At 36.1% G+C, this 12,106-nt stretch overlaps 1 protein-coding gene across 3 annotated transcripts in view; it reads left to right on the top strand.

Annotated features, from left to right (window-relative positions):
* The window catches only part of LOC131032372 (lysine-specific demethylase REF6), a 128,663-nt gene extending 122,746 nt beyond the window's left edge, over positions 1-5,917 (top strand). For all 3 annotated transcript variants that reach the window (XM_057963322.2, XM_057963323.2, XM_057963321.2), the window contains 2 exons: positions 3,493-4,536; positions 4,806-5,917. In XM_057963322.2, the coding sequence (XP_057819305.2) occupies positions 3,493-4,536; positions 4,806-5,311 (1,550 nt within the window). In that variant the 3' untranslated portion in view covers positions 5,312-5,917. The remainder of the gene's footprint in view (positions 1-3,492; positions 4,537-4,805) is intronic.
* Positions 5,918-12,106: the final 6,189 nt, after the last annotated feature.

Below are 12,106 nucleotides of genomic sequence, written 5' to 3'. Positions count from 1 at the left end.
GGAAGTTGCAGATAGCTACACCGGCAGTGGACAAGTACGAGGGTGAAATCCTTGCAGAAGAATATGATGTAGAAACCGTTGAGCTTGGTCCACTCACCACCGAGCAGGCACTGGATGAGGCAACTGATTCATTTGAGGCAATTAAAGATAAACTTAAGGAAGAAATGGAAAAGAGTAGAAAACTTGAGAGAGAGGTCGGTACTTGGAGAAGCTACTTTAGCCACCTCAGTCAGCCCTTGGGACGTCAGGATCCAGCAGTATCTCCTATGCAAGCACTTCCCCTTGAATCAGTTGGTGAAGCAGAGAAAGTTAAGAGCTTGGTCCAGCTTATGAGCTCTTGGATTGACAAATCCCATACAGTTGCCATTGAGTTTGCAACAAGAATGATGCAGACCATTCATCGGGCTATCCAGGTCCTTGAGATCATCCACAACCTAATGATAACAGTAGCCACCTTTGCTCATACTAAAGAGGTCATCATTCCTGTCCTTCAAGTAATCAGGCAAACATCGAGGAAGACCTTAGCACAAGAAAAGATAATGGATGGAGGAGCTCAGAATTTACTCCAGTGGTCTACTTTACTCCAGATGAAGGAAGTTCTTTTCGAGGACACCAGCGCCAAATGCAATCAAGTGGAGGAGGTCATCCATCCAATCCAGGACAAGGTATTTGGGGTTTTATGCACTATTCTTGGCAGAAGGATCGAAGTTGAGACAGATGTGGATCTCCAAGAATTAGAAGGGTCAAAGTCATCTTTTGCAAAGGTGAGAATGTTATTACAGATGAGCAAAGAGATCAAATGTTTGCTACTATGCTCCTGATTGAGAAAATTAAGGAACTCGAGCCTGAATGGGACGCAGCTCTTCTCAAGGCCTTTGATCAGATTATTCACTTGGAGGAACGAATGAGGAATCTTCCTGAGATTCCTATGGCTGAGATTGAAGGAATCGTGTCTAGATTCATTGCATATGCTAAAAAGGAGCATTGGAAAGGGAACAAGGTTCTAGAAGAGAGGTTGTTATAGATGACATGGCACCTTAATTATCATTGGTCTATGTTTCCTAGATTTTTGTGCCAACTTAAATATTTGGCTATGCATTTAATATTGTGCAATAAAAAGGGAACTTTTGTAATAAAACCCTAATTAGGGTTTAGGTGTCAGAATCTCAGCCGTTGATCTTCTTTTGATCTGGGCCGTTCATTGTAATTGAGGATGCTATATGTACCCTCACTCATTTTCATTTTGTAATTAGAGAGAGAGAATAAGAAATAGTTAGAAGATTAGAGCTTTTGAGAGAAGAAAGTTATTTTGTAGCAAGATTGAGTTTGAAGAAAGAATTCCAAACAATTGTTGTCTATTTTGGCTTTGAGATCAATAAAATATTGAAGTTATGGTGTTTTATTGCAATTCTTGTGGCTATCTTCATGGTTGTTTACTTTCTTGAATCATTCTCAGTCGAAGTAGTATTTAAGTTTGAAGGACTAAGTGTTGGGCTTGATTTTGGTGAGGTTCACGTTCCAAACCACTAGCTTCTTACTGATTGTGGGAACGCCTTGTGTGGTCAACTGGAGAGACTTGAATTACTTAAACCTTCAATCGTCATTGAGCTTTGGATATGTGCCTTTGTGGTAGTGTCCATAATCCTTGATGAATTGAAAAATCATTTGTTACCTTAGAAGATCGCATCAATTTCAGTTGGGTTGTTATTTCATGGCAATATTGAAATTGGTAGAATCTTGCCAAGTCTAGCTTACATTAAGTCATTCATAAGATTAGATTAGAATTTATCCCTTGCAAACTCTACCCTTTGATTTTTTTTTGAGAATTTGTTAGTTTAGAGAAATCTTGTTCCTACAGCTTGGAGGACGTAAGGCCCCTTGATGAAACAGCATTCACAACGACCACTGGTGCTTATCCACACGTAGAGACCCTACATAAAAGAACATTGGAGTCACCCTGATTGATCCTTTTTTGCGACATCTTCAACAATCAGAGACTTTATTCAAGAGAGGATAAGGTACCCTTGGGTATTTTATTCTGTGTATGATTGTGTACAAAATACATGTCAACAGTGTGGAATAAAGAAGCACATATAATTTGTGTAAATTCTTTTACCGATTTCTCTCAGTTCTCAAGTTCTTGGGACATCTAGATGATCACTTGGAGCCCCAGGGCCATGTACTCATGGAACAGTTTGGAAAACCCACGGGTCTTGGGTCATGTACACATGGAATACTATAGAAAACCCACCTTAATGGGTACCTTCGAGTTACTAATACTTGTGATGTACTACTGGGTTATGTGTACCTTGTAGGCATAATCTGCATGTGTGTGTACTTTTTAGGTGTAACTTACACTATACTTGTATTGGTATAGCCGTATAGGAGTTAGGGCCGTAAGGGGTCATCCTACCTATATCTTGAATAGTGTATAAATAGAGGCTATGTATCGCTCCACAGTAAGGGAGATTCATGTTCACTTTCATTCTTCATATTCTATATCAAGTGTGATTCTTTTGGTGCTGCTTGACACTACCTCTATATTGCCATTCTTTTAATGCTGGTGGATTTTATTTTTTGTTCAATTACTGATTAATCTCTCAAACATCTATTCATAATTTCATATTTTTTTTCAAATAATTTTTACTCTTTTAATTGACTGAAATACTTGTTTTGCCAAAAGTTGCAATAATAATCTTAGGACATTCCTTTTTTGAAGGCAACAAATTCCTACTGTAGGAATACTGATTTAACCCACCCAATTCCACAATCTTAAAAAGTTAACTTTTGCTGATAATTTGTAGTCTAATGTCCTCAGGTATTTGGCTTAAAATCTGGGAAGTTTAAAGTAGTATTTACCTTCAGGAGAGAATTTTGTAGGGGAAAACCCTTCAAAGTTCACCAAACATGGGGCATCTATTCTGTTGCTCAAGGCCTATGTTTTCACTACAAATAAACTATCAATACTTATGAACTGGCACATTCCATTTTAAACCCAACAGTTGATCAAGCTAACCTTGAAGACCCTACTATAGAGATGGCATTTACATTCAATTCCTTTGAGATTTTACAATTACTATCTGAACTATTGATTAAAAAATATGATCTTTTTGTCTGAAACAGAGTCATGCAAGTTACTAGACTTTGTTGTGTGCTTGATATCCACATTATGCTGTAATAAATATGGAATTTTTCTGGCTAGAGAAGCCTGAGAAGATGCGGCTCTTCTTGTTGATTTGATTTTGAGCCTCTGATGCCCAGTTCTGAAATGCCAATCCATACTCATAAGGATGCCCCCAATGAATTTATCTTCCCTCATTCATACAGCCAATCAAATCGTAGTGCAAACATCTTTCAAAAAGTTAACCACTGACTTCTTATATATTTACTTCCATCTTTTCTAAATTTCAAAGGTTATGGCTATGGCTTTCCTATTTTTAGCATTTGATAGTTTTATCAATCTAATCGACTATACATTGTTTTTAACTGCAGATTATTCTAAAATAGAAGAGCAAGCAAAATTGCTCGCCAAAGAAATTGGTGTTGATAATGAATGGAAGAGCATTCCTCTTAGAAATGCTGTTGAAGATGATCTACAAATGATAGCTGTAGCTATTGAGGAGGAAATTGATGCAGAACTAGGCAGGGACTGGACTGCACAGCTTGGTGTGAATTTGCGCTACAGTGTGAAACTTAGCAAATCGCCACTTTACAGTAAGCAAATGTCATATGGTAGAGTATTGGATGCATTGTTTTGCAACAGCGGCTTTGATGTTCCTGATTCTCCAAGCCGTAAGTGGCAATCCGGGAAGTCACATTCTCACCACCCACCAAGAGGCACAGAAGATTGTAAACAAAAAGTAAGTAAACATAAGAAGTTAACAGTCGCAGGAAGATGGTGTGGAAAAGTTTGGATGGTTAAGCAAGTTCATCCATATTTAGGGAGGTGTAATGTTCAAGAGGAACCTGCTTTTGTAAGCAACCAGATAGGATGCACCAAATTTGATAGATCTTGTAGACATTCGAGAAAACAAACCAGTCTAATTTTGGACAATAAAAACATGTTTGAAGAAGGCATGAAAGAAACTTCCAATGAAAATATATGCATTCCATACACCAGTAATTTGAAAAATCAACCTATAAATGAAAGTTTATGCGGGAAAAGAAAAGCAGACATGGAAGAACCAATTTGTGATAGTAAGAGAGATGTTCGACTTTTCAAGAACAGAATATTAGATTACTCAGATCCTGTAAAGAGTGGTAACCTTTCACTCGAACAAGTAAAGAGTGGTAATATTTTGTCTGAACAAGCTGATTCATGTAAACAGTATGAACAGTTATTATCCACAGTAGCTGGATCTATATTGTCACAAGAAGGTTCCTGTCAGAACACATGTGCAGGAAAATCAAGACACAAAAGAAAGAAACAAACAGGGTGGATCAATGGTGTCGATTCTGTTCAACTATTTGCAAATCCTGCAGAAAACAGTGAAGACAGAAGTAACATGATGGTTTCTGAAGAGCATGCCGGTTCAGGTACTGAAGCACTTATGTCATGTGATCCTTTTTCTTGCAAAGAAAAGACCAGTTTATATTTCGCTTGTACATTAGGTGACATGCAGCTAACATACTTTACTAGAAGCTTACAGAAATAGTTTTTAATATTCTAGTCATAGCTTTTAATTTCATTTTAAAATTGTTTTTGTAGCTTTTAGATCTGTAACTGTTTTACATTTACTGACTTGCCTGATTTTAATTTTGATAATCTTTTGATTCCAATGATATTGTTTTTATTACAACTACAGGCCCAAGAACACGTTTGAGAACTAGAACAGTGCAAAGTAAGGTACCCATGGTAGCCACACATGTAGACAAGGTGTCTGGAAAGCAGTGCCGGTCCTCATTGAGAAAGGTGTCGACAAGAAAGAAGATTACAAAATCTACCATTTATAAGGATGATGAAGATGAGGGTTCATATCATTGTGACATTGAAGGATGTATTATGACTTTCCAAACAAAACAGGAACTTCTCGTGCATAAGCGCAACGCCTGCACTGTAAAGGGATGTGGCAAACGGTTTGGTTCACACAAATACCTTTTACAACACCGGCGTGTCCATTTAGATGACAGACCCCTGAAGTGCACCTGGAAAGGTTGTGAAATGACTTTTAAGTGGCCATGGGCAAGAACTGAGCACATTCGAGTTCACACTGGAGAACGACCTTATGTTTGTTCTGTTGCAAGTTGTGGCAAGACTTTTCGATTTGTTTCTGACTTCAGTCGACATAAGAGAAAAACCGGTCATAAGTAATGGTGCCTTTTAGTACATTCAGTACTTGGCTTTCTGATACAGTGCAACATCTATCCTCATTCTTCTTAGATGCACAATTTGGTGGGTCATCATGGTTGAATCTTGGACTTTAAACAGTAGATTATTTAAGCAGCATTCATGCTTAAGAAATTAAGGGATTTCATGAAGTGCTTACTCAGTCTTATTGTTGCAAGTGTATTTTTCAGAAAATATGACAGATAATTCATGTTCCATGAAAAAGAGATTCTGTATAGGATTATGCAAAAAACTACATAGACAAGGTATTCATGTCTTGGAACTTTAAGAAGGTCCAGTCGACAAAGCCTTCCATTTATCTTGTACATTATAGATGTGGAGAAATTGATCTTTTTGTATTGATAATTGTCTTTGTAGATAATGTTCACAGTTAACAGCATGGAGAATTGCTCAGGCACGTGATTCTCTATATTTTTTAGTGCTGTGCATGCTGAATCCGTTTCATTCCCTGTTGTGTTTGGATTCCCCAACCTCTCAATTTTTTCTATAAAATCCAGGAGAATTTGAAGTGATGGGTATAATAATCAATACTCACTAGCCTCTGCCTATTGCAGACTAGAAATGGCTCAATTTATTGCACCCATTATGCAAGTTAGTGGTTTCTGGTACCATTGATTCTAAATTTATAGGTTTATGGGAAAAGATTACATCATACGTATATTTTTGAATTTGATGGTCGAAGGACAATCCATTGTCAATCTTTACTTGTATCTTCTATCTGTTCTTTTTAGAATATTAGGCACCTCGAAAATTAGAAGCATGAAGCTAACTGCGTGCCACTGCCAGGATTCCGTTCTTTCGTAGATTTTTAGTGCAGACATTTGTTGTTTTTACTTCCCATCGTATAATGCTAATGTTACCTAGTCTGATTTGGCTCAACACTTACTCTGCAAATGGAGTTCATGGGATCCAAATTTACTTTGTTAAAGTTCTCATTATTTTGGTTTTATAAAACTTGGTAATATTTATTATCATTTAAGATCTTTCTAGCAAACATTAGTTCTTTGATTGATGGATGCCATTGCATTTCTACTAACTTGAAGACCTTACTACCAACATTACCCAATGCCAAAAGCTAATGCAAATTGTTCTTTGTGAGATCAAACAACATGACGAGTCGTAAAATTAACTTCTCCTAAAGGAAGCTGATATCATAAGCGTACCATTCAGATCTGTAGGTAAATATGTGGAGGAGATTGAATCCTTCCTTGATGTATTTTCTTGTTCTGGATTGGCTACTGATCTCATCAAAGGTTAGTGTCTGATATCAATTTTCATTTACTAAGGACTTATGTAGGTTAAAGTTCTGATACTTGTTGAATATGAGCCAATTAGTGTTTCCCATTTACTCCAAAAGGAACTGTTTGGAGGTGGGTATATTGATTATTTGGTCGGAAAAATTCTCCCATAATCATTATTGAATATTGATAAAACATCATATAATTTGTTGAATGTATTGCAAATGCAGTAAAAAGTTTAGAGTTTAGGAAGCTCTATGACAATGGTTCATAAGGTAAAACACTTATTGAATGTATTGCAAATGGGGTAGACAGCTAAGTCAGTTTGGAGGTGGGTATGAGTTTTATTGATTATTTGGTTGGAAAAATTCTCCCATAATCATTATTGAATCTTGATAAAACATCATATAATATGACATGGTACAAAAAAACACCTAATTGATAATAAATTAAATGAAATCTATAGTAAATGGTCATAAGGCATAACACTTGTTGAATGTATCGCAAATGGAGTAAAAAGTTTAGTGTTACTTGTTGAATGTATTGCAAATGGGGTAGAAAGCTAAGTCAGTTTGATCTTGGTAGAAATTCTATAATTAAGTATGCTCAAGTCAGAGTAGTACTATGATGGGTGCTAAGTGGACCATTCATGCTCGTAAGATACATGTTCTTGTAAAACACTACTAATGGAATATGGGTTGATGATTTTTATTCAAAAACTATTGAATTGAACTTTCATAAAACATTACATGATTTGATACATTGCAAAAAATCACCTATTTGAATGAATGAGTTAAGGAACTCTACAATGAATGGTTTATAAGACAACACTTAATGGAGGTTTTGTAAATGGGGTAGTGATTTGTTTTGTAATATGATTTCAATTAATATGATCAAATGGTGGGATTTGCTTTCCAATAAAGAAAAAATGGTTATGTTACAATAATGTGCCTAAATTGAAAAATCATAGGGAACTAATCACATCCACCTCCTTTGCTCTTCCTTTGACATCAACATCTGTAACTTGTGTCATCTCCAAAGTTTGTAATCTAGTGAATTCTAAAGATTAGCCAAATATTATGATCAAATACATTGTGAGATTTGGCAAATAAATAAGGAATAGGTTTTACACTTTTCTCTCTTGCACTTCTAGCTTTGTAGGCCCTACGGGGTTTCCCCCTAATGACATTGAAGGAAAATATGTAACCAAATTACAACATGGTGCATATCAAATGTAAGACTTTATACAATTATAACAAGGATTCGTAAACTATTTCTAACTATTGCCTTGTAATCTTCAAATCTAAGGTATGAAGTTAGCAAATAATTCTAAATAAAATATAAAAATGGCCTTGGATTTATAAATATTTAGAAGTGGTTTTGAGTTTCATGTATGCAGAGAAAAAGATCGGTGCCTATCATAGGTTACATAGTCATATGTCATGTATTTCATATCATATCACTAAACACACCTTGATGACCAACCAATATATTATCGCCTTATGATAATAAGACTTGCAAAAGCCTACAATGTTACTTAATAATCTATTTGAAACTATAACTCTTATTATCCCCAAATGAACATTTACAACCTTTATTGAATATAAAGCAAATTGTTATGAAAACTCAAAACAACAAATGTGTTTGAAGAACTTGAAAATCCTTGATTATTTTATTCATAGAGCATTACATTCCAAAGTTGGAGACAATTGTACTACAATATGATATTCATCTAAGCACAAATCAAGATACAATAATGATGTTATTCATGACTAACAAACGTATTCATCACCCTATGACATAATTCCTATAATCTAACTCTTCCACAAAATTCTCTTTGCTCTCAAAACCATTTCGAAACCCTTGAAAATGACCTTTTGTCCCTTTTAAAGACTAGAACAAACTTGCATGTTGCTAGGAAGAGTATTCACCCTTGGATTTGTCGAACTACATCATAACATGCAACTTCATGTGCCTGTCTTCATGAACAATGACATACCACACTTTTTTTTGTAGTTAAACTTGAGGTATGCATAGCTGAACTCCCCATGTGGCATGCATTTTTCTTTGATAAGGCATAAGAAAATAATGAAACTAGTGCAATACTTGCTCAATTTGGTGCAAAATGTATTTTGGGTGCTTTGTTGGCATTTATGCAATTGAAGATTTTTTATTGGCATTAAAATGATATCAAAATGACACATTGGATGTCTTAAATGATGATTTGACTCCCTTTTAGGGGCTTTTATCGATGATCTATAATTGACCCTGAACAAAATCAACACTTAGAGCATGATTGGGAACTAATCAAGAGTTATGGGTGCTCTTGGAACTCCTAGATCCTTCGATTTATTCTTTTTTTCTTTCTTCATTCACACTTTACCCTTGCATTGATAGCCTTTGTCTTCAATCTTTATCAGTGTTTGGCCCTCACTTCAGAACAAAATTGGAGCTTTAAGTATTATTGACAATTGGTCTAGTGTTCCAATTGTTTTCGGAAGACTCAAAATCTCTAACTTCTTCAGTTGTCCTCTTTATTGATACTTACTTTTTATTAAGCACCTTTACTTCTCCCTCATTTTTGCTTCCCTTTGGTTGCGAGCTCTCATCCAAGTTGGAATTATTCTTACTCTTGCCACCTCTTCATTTTGTCTTGCTTGTTGGGGGTTCTTCAGGAATTGGGAACTTTGTCAAGGCTTCTTGAGGTTCCAAGAACTTCTCCCTGTTTTGAATCCTTCCTTTCTTGGCACTTAGGTCAATTCCAAGGATCATTGTTGGTGTCGATAGATGGTGGTTCAAGGACCCACTTCCAATTCAAATTGACTCTATACTTAGCCGATTTACCTCAAGCTTCTCAAAATTGATATTGGAGGCATCCATTTTGGCCTCACTTCATTCTAAATCTTTAATGACTTGATAACCTTACTTGATAAGTTTTAATAGGGGTTCGTACCCCATCAAGAACTTCCATGTGCACAATCCTTCCCTTTGTCAGTGTTGATGATCGTTTTGAGAACCTTGTTAGGGGTTGAGAAAGGTTGTAGGACCTTAAGAAGTGTCCGACTTCTTAACTTAACCATTTTCCTTCACCTTACTCTCTTTGTTGCCTCTCCAATTGGGGTTCACGAGGAACCGAGAACTCCATTGGGAATTCCTAGGGTTTTGGGAACCTCTCCCTACTCTTGACTTCTTTAAGACATGCATTTTTTTCGCATGGTTTAGGGGAAACAGAGGAACATATGTCAAAAAATGGTAAGCAAGGACAACAATCATTGAAACATTGATAAAGAAAAAGACAAATGATAAAGCAGTGAATATTATTGAAGTTTGGCAATCAGGAGGAATGAATATTGCATGCCAATGAATACACTAAGGCATAGGAAATAACAATAGGCCAAAGCCTAATAAACTTAAAACACTTAGAAACTTAATGAAGGAAATCTTGTCGGCACGTTGACTAAGAAAATGAATTGATTAAGTGTTCTAGGTGTTCTAAGAACAACCAAAACCTCTGACTTGCCAGAGTTTCACCAATATTAGTTTAGTTTGTTTCAAATTTGAAATGCAACTACCCATTTGGCTGTCTTACAAGATGAGAACCTTACTAACCCACATAGACACAATTTTGACTTTTTCAACTTGGATCCTTAGGCAAGGATATTAACATGGGGGCATGAGAATTCACATGGTCTAACAACTTGAACACCATGCTCCGAAAAAACTTGTTTCTTAGCCCAAATTAAGACATCTTTTGAGATGACATGAAGAGTTAACATCCCCACGTAGAATTATCTACAACCCATGTACACATATCACAATATCTCCACAAAAAGAATCCTAATCCTCTTTTTGAGAATACACTAATTGAATCTACCTAGGTAGGGCCAATATATCCTTTGGACGACCTTTTGCATGAAACTCTTCTTTGGTGTTTCTATTGTGTGTAACTATCACATAAAATAACATTATTTATAGAAGGCAAAGCTCTAGTTGAGACCCTCTTAATTTTAGCAATCATTTTTTAATATTAATATAGTTCAAAACATATACATCATATCCATTCCGAGGATGTAATCAAACTGGTGTTATGCAGTCACTATCTAAAGTATCATTACATGTGATTCAAAAATGGCCATAGCCCTATGTTAGATCACTTAGCTTTACATCATATACAATATAGAAGAGGTTTTGTACAACAAAATTGCCTCCTGTGTCAGTATAAATATAACCCACAATACTAGTCAACGAGCACCAAGAACATTCTCCCCAGTCCTAGGAGAAGGACCATCTGCATCTTCAATCTCGAGTCTTTACATATACTGTACCAATGCATCAATTTCCTTTGGGTGTAACATGTCCATGTGCTTTTTGAAGTATTGCAATGACTGGATATCCTCCTTGTAAATCTGAAGAACACCCTCCCCGACCAGAATCATGAACCTATCTTTTGAGATCTCCAAAACAATAGAAACCTAAGACATAATGTAAAAGTGTGTGGGTTTAATATTAAACCCAGTAAGCTTCCTCCTCTTGTTTTGAAATACCTCTCCATTTCTTTCTTTCCAGAGAAACCACAAGATTTCACAAGACGAAACAGACCAGAACCAGTTCAAACTAAGATCAAAGGACTCCACAAAACCAGCAAGGATTTCACTCCAAGAAGGACCAAGCCGATGGTTCCAGACAATAGGAGAGCCAAGGAAGATGGAACACACACCACATGCAAATTCACATTCAAAAAATAAATGCTCAAAAGACTCCTGAACAATGCACACTTCACACCTAATAGGTTTAGGACCCACATCAGATAAAAAAGAACCTACATCTAACTTTTTCAGAAGTAAAAGCCATCTAAAACAAGATTTCTTAGGATCAATGGGGGAGTGCCAAAAAAATCAAAAACAAATTGCCACTTGGACTTAGGCCAGTCAAGACCCCAACACTGATTGACTCGAGTGAAGATAGAGTAATCATATTTCAACATCATGTAGATCTGCTTAGTAGAAATGTCCGAAAAAGAAGAGCCATCCAACCATTTTAGTTGCTTCAAAAAAGAATCAGTATCCAAAATCTTGCTAGGAAAAAAAAACCAGTAGCTTTAACAATAAGAGAATATGTTTTCTTTTGTGAGGGAGGAATCCCATATTAGAGCTGAGCTCGACCCAAGATCCTAGCCGGTTGTCAAACAGTACATTACTAATTAGAGAAATATCTTTATCATTCCAGATTTTAGCAGAGCAATTTTGAGTCAAAGCAAGAGGTTTATTGTTTAAATTCACCCCCACCAGATAGATATGTCCATAACAACATATGAAGGAGAATTACCTGTAGTATCCCTAGAAGGGAGTAAACTCCTTACCTCTGACCATGCCTTCCATAGTGAAGCAAATACATTAGAACCAAACACCTTCATATTATAGTTCCCCAAAACAATGTCACATAAAGGGATAGTCTTCCATTTTTTGCCCTTTTTAATAGCAAACCTTTTAATATTATTTCTAATCAACACCTTCCATGGTTC

The sequence above is a fragment of the Cryptomeria japonica genome, chromosome 8 (genome assembly GCF_030272615.1).
Source record: "Cryptomeria japonica chromosome 8, Sugi_1.0, whole genome shotgun sequence".
Classification (NCBI taxonomy): Eukaryota; Viridiplantae; Streptophyta; class Pinopsida; order Cupressales; family Cupressaceae; genus Cryptomeria; species Cryptomeria japonica.
This window is presented reverse-complemented; position numbering and strand designations above follow the sequence as displayed.